Source organism: Engystomops pustulosus, chromosome 7, assembly GCF_040894005.1.
Source record: "Engystomops pustulosus chromosome 7, aEngPut4.maternal, whole genome shotgun sequence".
Taxonomy (NCBI): domain Eukaryota; kingdom Metazoa; phylum Chordata; class Amphibia; order Anura; family Leptodactylidae; genus Engystomops; species Engystomops pustulosus.
In genome coordinates, this window is record NC_092417.1 from 46,710,308 (window position 1) to 46,731,880 (window position 21,573).

The 21,573-nt window shown below is 41.1% G+C and overlaps 1 protein-coding gene across 5 annotated transcripts in view; it reads left to right on the top strand.

The window, feature by feature from the left end:
* Positions 1-21,573, top strand: part of KIAA0586 (KIAA0586 ortholog) — an 86,505-nt gene that overhangs the window by 19,359 nt on the left and 45,573 nt on the right. For 4 of the 5 annotated variants that reach the window (XM_072115774.1, XM_072115777.1, XM_072115778.1 and 1 more), the window contains exons 15-26: positions 2,515-2,692; positions 2,937-3,128; positions 7,197-7,381; positions 8,947-9,075; positions 12,440-12,517; positions 12,871-13,052; positions 14,711-14,829; positions 16,683-16,858; positions 17,080-17,230; positions 18,794-19,010; positions 19,735-19,976; positions 20,823-20,899. In XM_072115774.1, coding sequence (XP_071971875.1) covers positions 2,515-2,692; positions 2,937-3,128; positions 7,197-7,381; positions 8,947-9,075; positions 12,440-12,517; positions 12,871-13,052; positions 14,711-14,829; positions 16,683-16,858; positions 17,080-17,230; positions 18,794-19,010; positions 19,735-19,976; positions 20,823-20,899 — 1,926 coding nt within the window. The remainder of the gene's footprint in view (positions 1-2,514; positions 2,693-2,936; positions 3,129-7,196; positions 7,382-8,946; positions 9,076-12,439; positions 12,518-12,870; positions 13,053-14,710; positions 14,830-16,682; positions 16,859-17,079; positions 17,231-18,793; positions 19,011-19,734; positions 19,977-20,822; positions 20,900-21,573) is intronic. The other variant, XM_072115776.1, reaches the window with a different exon arrangement.

Here is a 21,573-nt window from a genome sequence, read left to right on the forward strand (position 1 = left end):
TTGGGGTATCCCTGCAGTCACCCCCCCCCCCACCATCAGCACATGTTGGGGGGTATATATTTTTTACTTATGTGAATGTGTTATTTTTTTTAGTGCTTTACTATTTTCACTTAGAAAAACAACATGAGAGGACACAGAGGCTGGCAATATAGAAAACTTAAGCAAATGTTTTAAGTTTTCATGAGAAGTGTCTCCTCCACTTAGGAATCCTGGAAAATCCATTAGAAAATCCTAAATGTTCCCCAGTGTGACACAGAAGCAATCCATCATTGCTGATCCATCCAGCACTTCCATGCAGATGACCCCCTCCATGCTGAAGATATTTACATAGTCCCGGCTTGTTGAAGTGCAGCAGGTAGCCAGTAAATCAGTGTCGGCTGTCTTACCCGGATACACATTTTGAGGGCCCCAGGACCGATGTGTCATGGTTGTAGACTTAATGCATATTTAGATTATCCTCTATACAATATATGTAATAATAAATGTAGAATTCCAATAGTTTGATCTGAAATGTAAGGCTGATGAAAGGGATCAGCAGCTGCACAAAGGATATTATATAGTTTATAATGCATATATAGGAACTAAATCTTAGATGACACAGGACTTGATGATGAGTGGATATTGCAGGCCCTCTCTTTCATCCGTAATAGTTTTTGATGCGGCCAGGAGACTGGGTAGCCCAATTCTTTAGACCACCAATGGTAAATGCCGGTCTGGTTTTGTGAATTCACCTAAACTGGTCTTTCCCACCCTCTAGGCCAGTGATGGCGAACCTCTTAGAGACCGAGTGCCCAAACTACAACCAAAACCCGCTTATTTACCCTGATGTTCCAATTTGCCATTTTAAACAGTAACTTATTGCTAACAGTTCTTCCACTTCTTTTTTTTTTTTTTAATTCAAAAAGCTTTATTGAAATTGCACAGAGGGTACAGACAAAAATTATAACAACGCTATACTGCAGAAGCATAATATAAGCTTGAACATTTACGGAGAATGAGTCCGCTAATTGCAGGTAATCATTACAGTTGTGATGTGTAGAGATCATAATAAACGTATGCAACTAACAAAAGTATCTATTTTTCCAAATTGTATAGAAAAGAGGAGAACAAATATAAACTAAAGGAATAAAGGATGTAAAGATGAGGGAGGAGTGAGGGGGATTTGGGATGTAGGGAGGGGGAGTATCAGTCCTGCAGCGTGGTATAGTCTTCCACTTCTTTTATTGTATCAGCCGCCTGAGGCCACCAATACAATTGAATCAAGGTGAGCAAATTAAGACTCTCATTGTACCTTCTCTCCAGGGTCTCTCTGTTTAGAAAGAATGGTGGGTCCAGCATGAGGTCCTCCAAAGATAATGCAGTTCTATCAACCCATTCTCACTTCTCAAGCAGTTCCAAACAGTCAATGAAGTGTCGCTGTAAAATAGTGCTGTGCGCAGCATCTCATAAGTTACCTAGGACTGCAGGAAGATTTAATGGATTTGTTCCTGTTTGGTGAACTCAGTCCTGGACTGATGGCCTGAGTGCCCACAGAAAGGGCTCTGAGTGCCACCTCTGGCACCAGTGCCATAGGTTCGCCATCACTGCTCTAGGCCATCAGTTAGAAGTAGCCTTAAAGGGGTTGGCCTATTTACCTCCTGTTTTCTTGAAATGTTGAAATATATATATATGGGCCAGATATTAGTAGATTTACCAACATACATTTATTAAAATTTCTCCACCCCTTTTCTTTATGTAAAGTGAAGCCTCCTGTCTTTTACCTCATCAGCCAGAGATTCCTGTCCATAAAATGGCCACATATGGAGGGTCATGTGATCTCATCTGTCCATAAACAATCTCCCTGCCAGGACCTTATGATATTGTTAATAAATTATAGGATCAAGGTCTTTGCTGGATGGCTGCTCAAGGACAGATGGATCTTTACAGGAAAGCAACTATTGAATGTACAAATTTCTTAGCAGTTACATGTGTGAGTGTTTCATTGGGGATTTGGACTGAAAGCAATAGTACTTATGCAGGACAGTGCTCTATTCACAGAAAAATATGCGACTTTCCTTGCGATGCAATAACGGTAAGGATCAGAATGGTACTCGCTCCCTTTCAGAGCTTCTTCCGGCTAGTATGTGCGGCCTTCGTTTTGTTTCTATAGCATCTCTTTTCCCTCCTATGTATGCACCCCTAATATGCCAGAATAAAGATTTGACTACAGCTTTTACATACTGGGTGAGTAACATCCTGGTCCTGTTATTGTATTTAATGGATGTATATTGGTAAGTTACCTAATATCCTGCCCCTGACTCTTACACACTCTTTACACGAATCATTACACGAAACAGCATTTTCTGGATGATGTCACCAACCTGGGACATAATAGAAACTTGATCTAGAAGCTGTTCACCTGCCTCACAACGTACTGGTAGTAGTTTATCAGGTCAATTTCTGATGACAGGTTTAAGTTTTATATACAGATGTCAAAAAGATTGGGTAATAATTAAGATCTTTTTCTCCATCCAGGCGTCTCAGAAGGCAAACGCTTCCACTGTGATTGATGAAGAAATGCTGAATCGAGTGTATGGGACACCTGTATATCAAGGGCATCGCAGCACTCTTAAAAAGGGTCCATATCTTCGGTTCGGCTCTCCCCCTGCCAAGTCCAAGCCACAAAGACCAAAAGTTCTGGAGACTGTAAGGGGTAAGCAACCTGATAGGGAAGTCAAAGATGGACTGATTAAAATATTTTAATGGTGAAGTTAACAAACCTGTACAAGAATTTCCTGTAGTGTTAGAAGTAGTACTATGTTTAAAACTCACCCTTGAGTTTTCCAGAAAAACGGTGGGATTGCATAGAAATAGTTATTATTTACTTTATATATGTAGTCATAGTTTATATGGTTTGTGCCCAAATTAAACTACAAATATTTGTTTGCATTTTGCAGGTGTCAAGGTCAAGTCTACTAAGATCCAGACCAGTTCTCCTGAAAAGACGACGCTCATTATGAAATCTAGTCCTACTGATTTCTCTGTACCAAAGAACTATAAGCCCCAATATGTCTTTAGTCCATCAAGAGAGGCATATGCATCAGATGCTCCAGTGCAAGGACACCTCATCCCTATGGCTATTCCACTAGGTAAGACATTTAAAGGTGTGTTCAATGATATTTAATAAGGTGATAAAAATAATAGGTACGTATTCAGTGGGTTACCAGCACCCACTCTCTTGTATTGTTTAAATGCAAGACACTGGGTGCTGGTTATTGATCGCATGTGTTTGCATAGAAACACATATTCCATCAGGCCGTGGATTTTGCCTCTAAACAGAATCAAACTGGTACGTGTGACCGCACCCTTACCAAGCACACATTGGCCCAGATTTACTATTAGTGAGGCAAAGTACACTATGAGCAGATTGCCTCACTAATGTGCAGTGGGCGACATGTTCATGAAAACCGGATGTCGCCGATATAAATGTGGCGGCCGATGAGAATACGCACTGGAAGGCATAGTTAATCTGGGCCACTGTTGATTTTGTAGTGGCTGTGTTCAGTATTGCAGCTCTTCACTTGAATGGGATTGAGATATGATGAATCAAAGTGACATTACTGGTCTGCTAAGAGGCACTCAGCGGAGAGCTGTGACATCTTCAAATTGGTTGGGGTGAAAATCTCCACTGGATTCTTGTTGAGCAGAATGGGAAATATCTAAACATTATTTGTACATATCCCAATGGCTACCTGCACATGAAGATGTCCTTTTCTCCGGCCGTATTACATTGATTCCCTGGTACATGCATCATCAGTGTTTCTGAGCCGTATGTCCACAAATGATGTCATTAGCTTGTCCCAACCCATTGAAGGATCACATGATTGTGTTAAATAGGAAATGAATAGGAAATAGGATCGTGTTGCATCCATATTTTTAACGTAGACGTCTATGAAAAGGTATGGGCAGCAAACACGGCCAGGAATAGGACCTCTCTACGGTTCCGTGACAAACATAAAGGTAAGTTTGTAGCAGGGAATAATACTAATCTGCAGTCCTATTGGAGGAGATTAGTATAGGGTCACCCTTCGCTGTTTCTGGGGTGTAACTAGGGCAGGAAAGGGCAGGGCGCTTCTTCTACAGGACTAAAATAATAGTGTTTATATCACAGATTAATTTCTAAAATCAGTGGGGTCTTAGTGTTGGTGTTTTGTTCGGAAAATGGACCAAAACCCCCTTAGATAATTTTGTATGAACTCAAGATGTTTATTTCTTAAATCCCCTGTCACTATTCCCCCTGATTGTGATCCAGATAGAAAAAAAATTTCTGTAGGCTTTTGGGAACAATCGGCATTGAAAAATTGTATGGTACATGAGAACTATGGGTGCATTCATAGTTGAACCTAGGTGACCCCCCCCTGTCCTTTAACCATATGGATTATGACAGGACTTTAATCTTCAAATATTTTCATCTTCAAAGAGCAGAATGTTTTTTTTTTTTTTGTTTTTTTTTTTTTGCACCTTGGTTCGAATCTCTCCACGGGTCCCCAGCCCTGACATCATACAAGAGAGAAAGTTGTTAGAGCTTTGAGATCCACACAAATCCCCTAATGTTTATGTAGCTGTTCTCTTCCATGCCCATTCATCCCAGAAGAATTATGGCTCATTATCCGTTATTTTGTCATTTTTCGCTATTTCTGATTTTATGCTGAGGTTATTTTAGCAGAAGGTCAGAATTTTGCAACACGTCAATATTTCCAAATCAAATCTGTAGACATGAAGTTTAAAAAAAAATGTCGGCTCTATTGATGCATGTCTGAATTATTACTAATATTTCCCTTTTAAAATAACCATATTGTATTGTAATTTCCAGTTTTGTGTGGTTCCTCCTAGAAAAGAATGAATGGGAAATGTGTAAAATACATGCATTATACAACGTTAAAGGTGCTTGCCTAATATAGACACTTATACATGCAGTAGTTGAAAAAGCAAATAGCACTTGCCCTTTTTTTTTTTTTTTTTTTTTACTTCTTCCTTAAAGGACATCTACCATCAGGATTTTGGATTATAAACCAACTACACTTACATGCTGGTGTGTGCCCCCTTTGTCAGGATACAATCTTCTTTTAGCTTTTTATGCCTTTTTTTTTTACAGGAAAAGGCTTCAGAATGAGTCTGTGGGGCTCCACGCTCCATAGAAGTTAATGGAGCCTGGAGCCCCTCAGGCTCATTTGCATAGCTTTTAAAGCATATTTTCTTAAAAATCGAGGGCATAAGAAGTTAAAAAAGAGCATATCCTGATAAAGGGGGCACATAGCAACATGTAAGTGTATTTGGTTTATAACCCATGATCCTGATTGTAGATTTCCTTTAAAATGTATTTAAACATACAAGCATTTACATGGTAGAGGGAGGACAACAACCACACCTCCCATGTGTAGGAGCGATGGTCGTTTCGCGGCTCTGTGTTTCTTCCAGCTCCAAACTACCATTTGGTCATTAAGCAGTGGCGTCCATGTGTTTTTCTTGCACATATGACTACTACAGACAGTTAACTTTTACCTTGTGGATAGCAGATAAGCAAATGATCATTTGGTGGTTGACTGCAACGAGATAGAGCACAGGGTGCAGGCTGTAATTGAGAATACCCCTTCAAGGAATTTATTGGTACAAAGCTATGAACACATGATCGACTTTGTAATAAGAAGTGGCGTTTCACCTTAAAGAAAATCTACCATGAAAATCAAGCATGATCCATGGGCTCTTTCCTTCTAAAATCAACTTTTACAATTAAGCTAATGAGCCAGAAGGGCTATTGGGGGTGTTACCAGAGGCCCTAAGTGCTGCATATTCATGGGCTGTTACACTGTCTCCCTTCCCCCTCAATGTAAAAGCCTGTGAAGCTGCAGCATGAAGTTGATTATAAAATCAACTTGTAATTATACTTATGCTAACGGACCCGAAGAGCTCCTCTGGTTATTACCAGAGCCCCTTTGTGCTGTAGCTTCACAGGTTGTTACACTTCCTCTGCTGCAGTGAGAGTAAATTGGGCAGAGGCAGGCAGAACTGCTGAGGGAGCAGAGGAAGAGGGGAAACGGTGTAACAACCTATGAAGCTGTAGCATAGAGGAGCTCTGGTAATACCTCCCAGTAGCCCTTCAGGCTCATTAACATAATTTTAAAAGTTAATTTTAAAATAACGTCGGCCATGGATAACAATTAAAAGAAGATTACAAGGAACTCATCATACTCTTCAGGGTGAGATGACTCAGGACATTCTCTCTTCCCATCTTAATGTTTCCACCTCAGTAAACAATACATAACTCTGTATATATTGCAAGCAACACCCACGACCCTTTGAACACATGGGCGCCGCCATATTGGCTTAGATTGTCGCTTCCCATGATATCATCGGGGAGCGGAGATCTTGTTACCATGACAGCCTCTGGTCATACAAAGACCTGAGGCTGTCTTGTTTTTAGCGATTTGCACATTGTAACAGATGTCTAAAAACTCCTATATATTGCCAAACTGTAGTAAGGCAGTATATGGTAGGATCAATCGGACAACCTAGGGTTAAAGTACCCTAGGGGATCTGAAAAATGGTGAAAAAAAAAAACCCAAAACATCAAAATTCAAATCGCCCCCCTTCCTTTCTGTAGAACTTTTAAAATCTCAAACATATTGGGTATCGCTGCATCCCAAAATGTCCAAATATCAAAATAGAATATTATAATATATATTATAATGTATTATATTATATAAATATCAAATATAATAAAAATAAAATATCCCGCCGTTTAGCCCCATAACGGAAAATAGCGCCCATGGTTGAAAATGCCACATTTTGGGGAGTGAAAAATGGAAATGCAAAAAAAAAGGGCCTGGTAGCTAAGGGGTTAAACAGTAAAAAAAATTATATATATATTTGAAGATTTCCAAAGTCACGGTGCCCTCTGGCATTATTTGGTGGTGGATTTCTTTCAAATTTGTTGCTTCATCAATTGTGTGGTTTGATGAAATATTATTACTGTATGTATTGTGTACGACGCAATCTCCTTCCTGCCACTAGATGTCACTTTCAGATGAAGGGGATAATGGTAAAGGCCGATATGTGATGCTCTTTTATCTACCGGTAAGTCCATCTTTTAGGCCTCGGTCCAACCTATCTGGTATTAACTGAATGTATTGGACAATCTTTGTGTTGTTTGGTTTCAGGGAGACCACGATTTGACAGGACTGCGCCACTACCGTCCGCTGTAATTCTTGCTCAGCCTCAGCCTGTAGTGAATGTTTCTGTTCCTCCAATGGCACCGAAGGCCAAGGCTGATGTTGTGAAACCCAATATTGCTGTGGTGGAGATGAGATCCGAGAAGAAAGATCCCCCAAAGCTTAGTGTTCAGGTACTGGTTACTCTTTGCTTTACATGTGCTTTATACTTCTTACATTTTTTTTTATTTGTAAATTTCCTTCTACTACATGCATGTGATAAAAACAACAATCCAAATCCCAAATAAATGTCCATATCTGCATTATGCGTTCCTTTCATAGCAGCAGCCATTGCTGCTTGGGTACTGCTGATGTTTGTCATATTGGGAGAGTGTTTTCAGGACTGCAGTTTTTGGTATACAAGCCTGGATATAATCACAATTTAGAAATTGTGATACTTTTTCCCTCCACGCCAAATGGGTCATTCCAGCACTCTCAAGGTGCTCGGTCACATAAAATGACAAAAGCTGACCATCAAATGTGGTAGATGTGGGGAAAATGATAATTCAGGAGTCAGGAATTCAGTTGGTTGATCCTTTTGTTTTTGTAGATAAGCCACTGCTCTCCATGCCCTGCACTTTTGCCCAATCATGAAAATGAGGGAAATAGTCTGGGAGAGGTAGCATTTAGCCAACAGTTTTCTCATATGTATGGAAGTTGCATTTACACGTGGAGTTTTTTTCGGATGTGTTTGGCCGGTTTGAAAGCGTTTTCATTATTGCTGAAAGTGTTAAAGGGAACCTGTCACCAGAAGTTGACCTAATAAACCAATACCAGAATGTTGTCAAGCAGCTGAATACCTTCTAGATCAGGTTTCTTTCATGACCAAGTGCGGTGGCGTCATCCAGAAAATAAACTTTGAAGTGAGTATAAACTGGTTGTATAAAGTCAAGGAGGCGGAGATTTCAACACTGAATTCAAGCTCTCTCCTCCTCAGAACGCCACCTTCATTGTAATTGATGGTCCTCCATCCAGAGACCTCAATAACCAAATCACCAGAAGTCTGATGCATGATGTCAATCACAGAGGAGGAGGCCTTCTAAGGCAGGGAGAGCTTGACTTCCATGTCAAACTCTCCCTGCTTGACTTTATACAACCAATTTACATCTAACTTCAAAGTTGATTTTGTGGATGTTGGAATAATGCAGGGCCATGACAGAAACGTGCCCTGGAAGGTTTAAAGCTGCTAGACAATATACTGGTAAGCGTTTATTAGACCAATTTCTGCTGACAGCTTCCCTTTAAGCAGCTGTGTTAACATTGGGACAAAACTGCTTATGCTTTCAGCAATTAAGAAAAATGCTTTCATTCCAGCCGAACACATGGTAACATGAAAAATGCATGCGTTTAAAAACTCATCCAAAAACCCCAAGTGTGAACACGCCCCTAGGGTACAGCCACACGTTGGGGGACCCTGACGTCTGTACACTATGTAGGCGGGACAAGTAGGGCCGGTGCACAGTGGTGGTTTGCAGAGCAGTTTTGCTCATTTGCATATTCTAGTAAGATATATTTCTACTAAATGTGGCCATTGCAAGTTATACTAAAACAAGATCAGCGCAAGCGTGAACGGGATGGGGAGGTGAGTTGTAATCATCTACCATTAGGTTATCTGATGGTAGATGTCCTTTAAAGTTTCATCACTTTTACCTTTTCAACTGTGAAACTTGAAATAGAAGTTCACTTTTATTTGTTGCAGGTGTTACCATGTGTTGATATAGATAGTATTGCCAGTGAAAGCCCAGGACCAATCCATCGAACCCCAAGTCCAGATCCACCACCACCACCACCACCACGTACACCTAGCCCTGTCAAAACGGATATACAGGTAAAAATCGGAAAGTGTTCCCTGACTGGCAAACATGGTTATCACTTAAGGGCATCTAGCACTAGGATGAAGGACTGTATGCAAATGAGCCAGAGGGGCTCCAGGCTCCATAGGTGTTAATGGTGCCTGGAGCGCCTCAGGCTCATTTGCATATAGTCTTTCATTCTGGTGGTAGATGTGTTTTAAAGCCCTGTACTTACACACAGAATGTAATTAGAACATCAGTGCAATTGTGCAACAGGTGCTCAGAGATAATGGAGGGCATGGGACCCCCATTCTCAGGATCAGTGAGGATTCTAATGCCTATCCTGTAAATGGGTGAAAAGTATCAATCTTTTATTTTTTTTTAGCTATAAGACTGTGTTGTTATATATTCTTCTAAAGAATTCACAGCAGATGCTCTGGTTTGTCCTATGGATTGCTAGAGAAACGAGAATATGTCCCCTTTTGTATATTTTACAATTTGCGAAAAGTTTCTTCTTCCAAGATTAAGGCAGAGGATGTGTGAACAAGGCCTAATGGAGCCTCCTGCAGCTTTCCCTGGCTATAGAGGGAAAGTCTATGAGCACAGATTCACATCTACCTCTCCTTCAGGGCAACTTTCACCAACTTTTACACAACTAAACATTAACTTTGTATGACATGTGCTGAGAAGAGGGTAATAGTAAAAACAGGAAGCGCTCATAGGGTAATATTGTAAGGTAATAGATGAGTAATAGGGTTAAGTCTTTTGCTCACCTGGTCGGGTTGTGCTCAACAAGGCACAACTCCAGTAATAGTGTGTAATATAAATAGGTCAGTGGCTGCCGATGCTTCAGTGTGGTCTCCAATCACAGGGGACTAGGCCGGTTGGAGTCTGGGAATCAAGCGGGGAAAGGCAGAAGCGGTGGGCGCACAACGAGACCGGATAGGAATTTATTCCAAAAGGGTTTATTGGACAGTTGGAAATGGGTCACAAAACATCACAACGCGTTTCGGGGAATAAAATCCCCTTTTTCAAGTGAAAAGAGACTTCAGTCTCCGGATGCTGATGAAGCGTGTATCCGGAGTATACACGCTTCATCAGCATCCGGAGACTGAAGTCTCTTTTCACTTGAAAAAGGGGATTTTATTCCCCGAAACGCGTTGTGATGTTTTGTGACCCATTTCCAACTGTCCAATAAACCCTTTTGGAATAAATTCCTATCCGGTCTCGTTGTGCGCCCACCGCTTCTGCCTTTCCCCGCTTGATGTGCTGAGAAGAGTCTCTTTTTGCCTCAGATGAGTTCTCTTTTAGAGGCTTTAGTACCTCAGAACATTCCATTTACCTATGCACACATATGCAATTGAAGCTGAAGTATTAGCAGAGCATCTCAGGACTCCTGCTTCACTTCTTGCTGGGCTGAAGAGTGTTGTAGATGAAGGGGGGAATGATGAGAGAAGGAGCTGGATTGTGTGGGGGTGTCGGAGCTATGAGCTGCTCAGGTAACGCCCCTTGCAGCACTTCAGCTTCATTTGCATATTTCTAAAGGTAACTTTTGGCGTGAAATAAAACGAACGTACAGGCTACATGTGTGGGCATAGTTCTGTGTAACATAGCAGATGCTTCAGGTAGGTAAATCATGGCGAAGGATTCCCTTTAAACAAACCCAACTCGTGATCTCCCACCTATTCAGCACATAGGAGAAAAAAGCCATGGACTAAAACGCCCTTTTCAATGTCTCATACATCTGCTTTTGTTTAACTATACAGTGTGCGCAGTTCTGGGATCTACAAGTGTAAGGTAAAGGGTTAATAGGTATGAAATCCATTAGGGCTCCCATTACAAGCGCCCAGATGAATTATTCATGTTTTAATTACTCATCTGACCCCCCCTCTCCCCTGTCTGTGACTGCACCCTGCTTTTAAAGGTAATTTATTCATCCTTCATTCGGTTTTGGCAACTTCTCAATAATGTCACCAAAACCTTCCATGCGTCTGTGTAATGGAAAACATCTGTGTGACTTGTGATAAAGCTGTTTCCATAACATCAGACAACAGATTGAATTACACATGGAGGGTGATTATAACCTAGGGGTGTGGGAGACGGATCCATGTTTACCCTAGACGGATAAATAGGGCAGGGCTGCTCGCACCTTCATGACTTTTCTTTTAGAAGTGACGTCTGTCAGTTTTGTGTCCTTGCTAAATATTTTTGTCGGTCCTGTTCCAAAATTACACATTTTATAACGGCCAATTATATGTGTACAGTTTTTTTTTTCCCAAGATATTTTAGTCTTCAGTTTTCTATTACTGCCTTTGTCTAATGGCGTCCAACAGCCATCGTCCCTGACTCGCTAACAAGCACGTCTCGCTCAGCCAAATGACCGTGATAAGCGGCTGCCAGACACTTCTCCCTCCACTGATCTCCTGGGAAAACAGAACCGCAGAATGGAAAAAATGGAAAGAGCCAAATAGTTGAATAATTTTTTTTTTTTTTGTCATCTAAGGGCAAGCTTTGGGATCACAGGGCTGTCTTAAGCTATTAGATAGTTATCTGATCCCGTAACAGTTGGATGGATGCACCAACGATAATCTAATGTTCTATGACCTGCTTACAGGGGTTTAAAAAGTTTTTTTGTATTAATACTGGACTTTTACTTTATCTTACTAATCTACAATACGTTTCCAATTTCTTAAGAATTATTTTCTTGTAGTCAGGGGGTTCTTTTGGGGCCTCATCGTGTGTTTTATTAGACTATATTCACATCACGTTTTAAGCCCTCCGTTTTAAGTATTTGACATATTTTTACAATGTTTGGAGCTTTCCTGGTGTAACGGAAATGTACCACCAGGATGAAGGATTGTAAACCAAGCACACTTACATATGGGTGTGTGCCCCCATTGGCAAGATCCACTTTTCTTTGAGCTTCTTATGTCCTTCTTAAGGCTTTCAAAATCATGCAAATGAACTCGAGGAGCTCTAAGCTCTATTAAAACCTATGGAGCCTCGGAGCCCCAGGCTCATTTGTATAAAGAGCAGATCCTGTCAAAGGGGGCACACACCAGTATATCAGTGTGCTTGGTTTACAATCCTTCATCCTGGTGGTACATGTCCTTTAACATATCCAAAAAACAAGATGTATATGTAGCGTTCCATCAGGGCTTCTATTATTTTAATTCTGTTCTTATAATGGAGCAGGTTATTGTAATTTATTCAGTTTTTGAAGCCAAGACAATCATCTAGATCATAAAAGGAGAGCAAGTACAAAAAAAGCAAATGCTTTTCTACTTTTTCTTCAATCCAATCCTGGTTTTGACTTCAAAAATTTAATAAAAAAATCTGCAAATATGCTTAATGTGTTCTTCGTCGTTTCCATTTATTATGGTGTTCATTTTTATTTAGGTCCCAGAAGTTGTAGAAACTGAAGAAGAAATCTTGGCGCTTCCTGGCCACTCCTTACAAGAAACGGACATCACTGCGGTAAATGTTCACACGTAGCATCTGAAGATGCTATACAATGATACCATGTACATGTTCTACCACACATACCGCCATGGCCTGACAAACCATATGCATTTATCAGAAGTGTCTGAGGTAAAATTGTTTTACAACATGGCAACCAATCAGAACTCAGCTTTCATTTTATAAACCGCTGTGGAAAAATTAAAGCTGAGCTCTGATTGGTTTCCATGGGCAACTAGAACAGTTCTGCTCTAAGAAACTTATGATAAATTTTCCCCTATATAGTGTAACACCTTGCACCGCACTATTATCTGCACTCATTGATTGGCAACGATGGAATATTGTATTAACACCACGGATATTCTTTATAGGACGATCAGATGGATGAAGTCCCCGAACCTTTATTAGAGCTCAATGGTTTTGGAGATCTAAATCCACCTCAACATGGTGGCATACCGTTCCCTCCTCCGGCACCTGCTCCACAGACCAATGCTGATATTCTTGATGGGATCATTACAAGGAAAGAGACCCTGGAGAACAGATTGGTCAGCTGGTAAGACCTGCATCTACTTGGAGGAGGAAAATAGAATAAAATCATATATTTCCCATTAAACTACCAGCACCATCAGGTAGAGTATAAAAGGTCCTTTCTTGTATTCCCTCTTTTATGTGATATCTCAGCCGTTTACAATTAAAAATCACTTCCAAAGTCGTAAGGAGATGAGCTGAGAAGAGTCAGTTATTGCCTTAAATGAGTCGCTTATAGACTGGAGGAGGGCCCTCGCCTCAGATGCTCCTATCTTCCGTTCTGAAGTATCTAAAAACATGCTTGTAGTGTTTTTTGGCTGAGGGCAGTTTTTTGGCTGAGGGCAGGGAAACACAAAAGCAGCAGGAACAGAAGATCCGAGCACAGTGTGCAGCTGCTAAATGGTTCCTGCCTGTGAGTGCCATAATAAAGCTGAGAAAGTCTGGGCTTGCTGCCTATAAAAGACAACTTAAAACAGATTCCTGCAACATCTGGCAACACGACCCATGGTGACTTTCTGATGTTTAACTAAAGACAACAGTGAAACATTGATGAAAGCGATCCGTAGTTGAGATCGTGACGCCGGGATTAGACATCGCGGCTTGGATCACGTCACCCCTCTGGTTCACTAAAACATAGAATAGCGCCGGTCCGGAATCTATTTTCATCCCTCGGGACCTATTCTACTTTCATGCTTGTAGTGTGACATGGATAGGAGTTTCAACTCTTGGAACACAACAGGTTTGTGGTTCTATGAAATACAGAACTTGGAGTTACAAGCACTTAAAGAAATAGGGGGAACAGGATCTTGTATTAAACGTCCTATACCTCAGGTTCTATAGATCACAGAACCACAAGCTTAATGTAATCTGAAAGATGAGATTCCTATCTTTAATATGATACCAAATGGTTCTAGGTACTATAAAAATGAAGACGTGGAGGTCTCGCTCTCCCCTCCAGCCTCTGACTTTGACATCGGGCATTTAATGGCTCTCCGCACCTCATTGTCATGTGACATTGGAGGAGGTTTGTTACAGGTGAAATGGGAGATTTTGCATAAAAGAGGAAATTCTAGCCTTGGACATTTTATACCCTACCTGAGGAGGCGAGTAGTTTAGTGGGGTAAAATCTGATGACCGATTCACTTTATAGCAGAAAAATATACCAGTTATTTCCTAATATTGTGTTACGTCATTTCACCTTTCACAAAAACTGGCAGATTTTGGGCAAAAATGATCATTTAGCTAAACCACAGTTTTTGAAATTACCTATGCGCCTTTTTCCAACATGTCTGATTATTACAGAATAGGTTGGTCATCATTTGGTTAAGTTTTTCCACTGTTTTTCTAAAGTGTAGGCACAAATAAGCATTAGTATAATCCACAAACAACCTTAATCCAGAGGGCCTGTCACACGTATCACGTGCCACCAACTGATACCTCCTTACTGTTTCTCTTCACCCTATAATCTAAACTACAATTGATAATTATTTGCCATTCCTTCTATGGTTCATGGTCTATGGGGCCTATGTAGGTTTTCCTATAGTAGTCTTCTGCACAGCATCTTCACCATGATCGTGGGGCACAGTCTTTGATCCTTGGTAAGAGAAGGGATAACAGGATATAGCACTCATTTCCTTGTACATATAAAACTACTATATGTGAATAATTCCTTATTTCCCACAGGGTGGAGCAGGAAATTATGGCCAAAGTTGTCAGTGAAATGCATTCACGGAGACAAGACGTCATCCCTGATGTCACCGTGTCCAGCAGCGAGAGTAGTGTGTCTGTGGCTTCTGATATTGGTAGGATTATGTATTTTCACTTTTCAGACTGTTTTCTTCTGTCAGCACAGTAGATATTTCTATTTTCTGCTGTCATAGACCATACACTTTTGTGTATGCCAATTTTTACATAGTTGGCCAAACATCTAGTGTATGGTGTCTTCCGATGAAAACTAAAAATAAGAAATGATCAACATGTTTAGCCTATTAAAGGGGTTTTCCCTTGAAATGAAATTCTCAAATTGTATTCCCCTAGTGATGTATACTCAATAAAAATAATTTTTAATCCTTACTTTACACTTTTACACTCCTATAATTCAGTGATGGTCAGTGTAAGATTACAGAGTGTGGGCGAGGACTCTCTAATCAGACACTTTGATTCCTCTAGGGCAGTGGTGGTAAACCTATGGCACGGGTGCCAGAGGTGGCACTCAGAGCCCTCTCAGTGGGCACTCAGGCTGTTGTCCCATGGTAGAGTTTGTCAGACAGGGAATCTCCTGCAGTCCCAGGACTTGCCATGCTTAGCATTATTTTAATGTGAAGCATCCTGGTCTACCTAAGACTGTAGGAAGAGAGAGGAGGTGTGGACAGGGTCATGTTATCATTGGAGCTCCTTGTGTCCCACCCCTGAATCTTCCTGTTCCGGGGGACTGTCCACAGAAGCTCCAGCGGCAATCCAAATTTTTTCTCGTTCTGACAAAGATATTGGTGCCCTCTGGCCCATTCAAAGCTGTGTTACAGCATGGAGCAAGAAGATTGCAATAAGTTACTGATTGAATTGCTGTATTGGCACTTTGCAAAAAATGTGCAGGTTTTGGGTTGCAGTTTGGGCACTCAACCTCTACAAGGTTCACCATCACTGCTCTAAGATCCATGAGATGGATTATGACACTCTCTGCTAACTCTTCTGTAACACTAAGGCTACATTCACACTACCGTATGGGGGACGTATAAGCCGCCGACATATATACGGCCGATATACGTCCCCCATAGACGGCAATGGGCGCACGGCGCCCTACGGGAGCGGTAGAGTGCAGCACACGTGCGGCACCGTACCACTCCGTACCCCGGAAAAATATAGGACATGTTCTATCTTTCTCCGTAGTACGGCGCACTGCGCCATAACTTCCTATGGAGAGGGGCGGGGGTGAGCTGCACTCACCTCCTCCTCCTCCTCTCCCCGTGCACTGCCGTTGCCCGGTACGGTATGGGCGGGCAACGGCAGTGTGAATGTAGCTTAAGGCTACATTCACACGGACGTATGAAAACGTCCGTATCCGTACCGTATTTTTACGGGTTACATACGGCCACATTCATTTCAATGGACAATACGTCTAACCATTTATATTGCCGTTTTTGACACTGTAGCGTACCGTACTATACTAAAAATATAGAGCATGTCCTATTTCTGTTCCGTATGCCCTAGAAGTCTATGGGGACGTATAAAATACGGGTCACATACGTGCTGCATACGGATGAAAAACGGCCCGTAAATACAGGACTGGAGAAATCATACTTTCGTGTGAATGTAGCCTAAGAGTCAACTCTGTACACTGCTTGCCGGCAGGAAGTGCCTATGTTGGTGTTGTAATGTAGGGGAGGAGGCATAGAGCACTGCAGTGTGCACATAAGAGAAGCTATTCAAGAGAAGAATCAGACCATAGGGTCTGATTGTAAACACCAGAACTGATAGAGACAGATTGGAGTTATATCTGTGAAATGCTGTATTGTTATTTTATTATCCTGATTATATTTAAGAATCTTGTCTTTGTGGGAATACCCCTTTAAGAGTTTTCCCGGAATCCATCTTATTCCCCCAATTCTTCCATATTCCTCAGTATCTAAATACACATGTTGCCCCTGTTTTTTTCCAGTAGAGGCTGCTGGAGGTGAAGGTGTGCAGTTGTTTGTCGATGCCGGGGTCCCTGTAGATTCCGGCCTAATCCGCCAGTATGTGGAAGAAGCCCTGGCAGAGACTATCGCCATTATGCTGGGTGAAAGGGAGACTCGCCGTGTGCCAGCTTCTCCACCAAAGCCGATTGTGGTTGAGGTATATGCAATACATGAATAAAATACATAAAAATTTGGTTATAGATTATGTGGCTTTTTGCCCCCTATAAATTCTTTATTCTTTAAAAATATAAAATTGATTTTGATAATGAAGAGATTGAGGATCCTGCATAGTAGTTGTAATTGTCAGGTTTTTTTTGTTTGTTCCACATATTCTCTGACATACTTAGATTACATGATTGAGTGTTTTTCTTTCTTCAGCCAGCAGCTGTTGAGGTCACCCCTGTCCCCACTCCTCAGTGCACCCCACCTTCCTCTCCTCTCCCTCCTCCAAGGGAGACAGCGATAGTTAAAACACCAGAACTATCTCCACAGACTTCACTGGATGAACCTGATCTTCAACAAGAAACAGGTTTGTTATTGTTTACAGATCTGCAAAATCCACACATCACTATCGGGGCGTGTTCACACCTACAGGTTTTCATATGAATTTTTTTTTAAGTATTTTTGAGGTTTTAAGCTTTTAAATAACATATAATGCAGTTGCAGATTAACATCCCTATATGATAAATGCCATATGAATGGGAGAAAATATTAGCGCACCAAAATACAACCTTCACCAAGTTCTCAACTAAATAGAACCTATGGACAGAAAGTAAATACTACAACCCATAACCTGACTGACTACTATATATGTAGATCAAGCAGTTAATGACTCACAGATCACCACTTCCCCTATCCAATCACCCCTCCTCTTCCCCAATTCACTTTTTGGAGTTTGGTTAACACCCCCAAATGTTAAGACGAGCCTATGCAATATGTATGGTAAAACTGTTTTCTTTTTATATTTTATACTAATAATAGCACACTGTAATGCCATTTAATACGCCTGAAGTTCATATGAATTTTTTTAATGCCCAAACCAGGAGTGGAGTGAAAAAAGGTGTCGTATCACCTCTCCTTTATATGTTCTGACCAGTTATGATCCACTCTTGCTTTTGGCTTCAAAAACTGCATCTGAAAAGCTGAATGTGTGTATCTACCCCCCTCACAGATTTCAACTTTGCATTGTAAGAGTAAGGTTGATACCTGTGGTATCCCACAGCAAAAAAAATTGTTTCAATCACAAAATTCTGTTTCTTTTATTGCATATTTTCCCATTTACTTCCCTATGGTTGGCCAACTAATAGGGTCACTATCACAGCGTTCAAAGGCCCTTTTGCCCAAATTTTCCGAACTGCATAGAAAATCTGAGTGTGGAAGCAGTGGATCATTCTCATGATACCTGCATCTCCGATTGTTAAATTTTCATACATCTAAAGTTATTACAAGAGTGACTTTTTTGAAGTAGCTTAACTTCAGATAGGAGGGGTCATTATTCTTCAGTTTTTCAGAAAATCACAAAATCATTACTAGATCCTGCAAAATAAAGTTGTGTTCCTCTAAGGACTGGTTCAGCTTAGACTGGTTCAGCTATTACAAAACTTTACTATGGCAAGTTCTTAACTCTAATAGGGTAAATTTTGTATAAAGCCGCCAGGTCACATGATCCCCCCTGGCAGCAGGACTGGTCTTGCAGTCATTACTATATGTATGCCCGTTCCATGATGAACACTCCCATAGCAGTGGTTGGAGGGGAGAGTCCAGGACATCCTCTTTGGCCCTCCAGCCACTGCTATTGGTGTGGTTATGATGGAGAGGGGTACCGCAGGACACAAGATGTCAATGGAAATTAAGTCCTCTTAAACATGATTAAAATATGCTCACCTACTCCATCCATTCCATTGTTGGTGGACTGGTGCCAGCTCCTGAAAATCTTATTTGACATCTATATAATGAGATGCCATTTGTGACAGGTCGGCGCTGCAGCCAATCACGGGCTTCAGCTTTAACTATTTCTGCTATCTAATCTATGTGTGATTTGGAGGATTTCTTGAGGTATTGGTAACTGTATATTTTAAAATTTTCTTTTTAGAGCAAATAATTCCATCAACCCAGGTAGTCACACCCGCAACGACACCTGTAGCTTCTCCTCCCAGAGTGAAAACTCCCACTCCTCTTATCTCGGAAGATAATGAAGAGTCGTCTTCCATAAAGAGTCCTCTACCCAATCCGTGGAATAACACGGAGCTGCCATTGGAAGAGGAAAACCCTCATTCTGTTAAAGAGGCTGTTCAATATAAGGATGCAGTGTGAGTAGTAATTAAACAATGTACACACTCAATATCAGATATAAATTAGTGATCAGATCACAACTTGTATGTAGATTTTCTTACTATGTTCTAAGAATCTGGAAAATCATAGTGGTGGGGGGAATAAAGAAGCATACTTGCCCTGCTCCGGCTACCATTTCCCACCTTGGGACAGTACTTCTGATTTTTAGCACTGCGGCCTCCTTGGACTTTTGGACAACATAAAGGGTCACCTCCCATAGTCCTCTGCCTCTTCCTTCACTCCCCCAAGAACTTCTGTAGAGTACAGTGCCAAAACTTTGAAGTACTGGAGCAATGTAGTAAATGGGGTGTTCCAGGAAAAACCCCTCTAAATTTACATATTATACATTGTGATTTATGTCTGTCATTCCCCAGTTAATCTGTTTTCATTTCATCTCATGCATCCTTGTCATTGGAAGCCCATTTCCAAGGGTGCCTGTACCTTATGCATCTCAACCAGGGTGCCTGGAGGTGGTTTACCGCTAATTGGGTGTTGTCCTGACATTTACCAGTAATCCACATCCTTTTACCAAGTCTCAGGCGCACCGCAAAATATAGTCTCCATAAAGATGACGACTGGATGGATTTTGCTCTCCATTTGGCAGTCTCGGTTGCTCTTTCCACCCAGAAAACTATATATGAACAAAACTTTATATTTAAGCCAATATGTGATTTCCCTTTACACTTTTCTGTTTGTCTTCAGTGTAATGACAGTGGCTGAAGAAGAACAACCAAAGAGTCTAATATCTATTACTGCTCCTGAAACACAGAAACCCATTGTTCCCTCTCCCAAACAAGAGGTTGTGTCACCTGCTTCGTCATCCTCAAGATCGTCAACTTCTACTGAGGCAAGCAGCGAGACCATCACCGAGTCTGACACCACAGACAAACCGCTGTCAGAGGGAGAGGTCCTGTACAGTTATGGCCAAATAATTCTCCCACGAGGTAACTCATGCATTTTCATGTTTGGAGGAATATAACTAGATAAATTCTCCAAATACCATTTACATTGTGAGGAATGGGAATTATATTTTACTTGCGATGGGTTTGTAAAGAACTTTTCCTCATTTTTAAACGTTGCAGTCAAAAGCTTAAAAATATCACATCAAATATCAATAAAATACATTTAATATTGCATTGTATTTGGCTCCATCCATCTTCCCATCATGCATGACCCTGCTTATTGAAGCATAGCATCCCCACAGTATGATGCTGCTTACACCCTGCAGCATGTGCTGTCTTGGCTTTCCTCTAGCCATGGCGTTTAGTACAGAAATGTAGTTTCATCTGAGCAGAAGCTTCTTCCATATGCTGTGTCTCCATACAGAGCTTTTTGGAAACTGGTAACAAGTCTTCTAACTTGCTTTCAAAAATGTCTTTCCCCTTGCCTCTCTTCCATAAAGGCCAGATTTGTGGAATACAGGACTAGTAGTTGTCCAGTGTACAGATTCTCGCTCTCATCTGGATCTCTGCTGCTTCTTGTGAGTGATGTTAGGTTTTTCGGCCTCTTCTTATTTGGTTTGTCGGTTTAGGTGGTCAGTCATGTCTTGGTTGGATAGCATTTTTGCCATTCTCCTTCCATTTACAGATTACATACAAAATCAACAAAACACATTTGCAGCTGTACCGTTAAAAAATTAGGAAAAATTCAAGTTGAGTGAATACTTTTGCCACCCATTGTGTATTTCCTTAATCATCAAGCGTTGAAGTTAAAGTGCACCATCAAACCATTTTCAAGATTTTTCCATGATTCTTATCATATTTAAAGATTATTTTCTCTGTTTATTCTAGCCTTGGCAGAAGGTGGTTTGGTCTATCCAAACTTGGCAGAAAGTTTATCCAGTACTCTAAGGGATGCCAATGACATGGTAAGGATGGATTTTCTTTTATCTCTGTGCTTGTGTAAACGTGGTAAAATAACACAGTAATGGGGTATTTAAAGTTCTATGGTATGTCACGTTCAGTACTCTTGATTGGAGACTTGAAATGCAGTTGCATGTACAGTGAATTGTGAATAGAACTTTCTAAGATGATTCTTATGAGTCTTATCTTAAAATAAAATCTGGCAACTGTGAAAGAAACCTACTTTGCAATAATGCAGTATTAGAGACATTGGGAGGATTTAATAAGCCTTGTCTGCCAGCTTTCTGGAGGACAAGGCTTATTAAATGCAACATTTTAGCTGATTTTAGGATGTTAGTGCCCCAGGCGCCACTACGGGTGTGACAGGGAGTGGAGCCGAGCAGGTGTGGGTTGGGATGTGAATGTCTTAGCCTGCCGAAGCTACTAAGAAAACGGCATAGACTGCTCCTGGTTTTGGTTTTTAGACCAAGTTTGACTTAGTTTGAACCAGTTAAACCCGAGCAGCAGACCACCCTTTTGGATGTACTGAGGGGCCAGAGCCTCTTAGTAAATCGAGTGTGCGGAACGCTTTCGTAGGGGGGACAATAGAGAATGGGTAGAAGCGTGTTCACACTATATAGAGCAAACACCCACGATGTGCACCACCAGAGGATTAAAGTATATATGAAGAGAGGTTTTT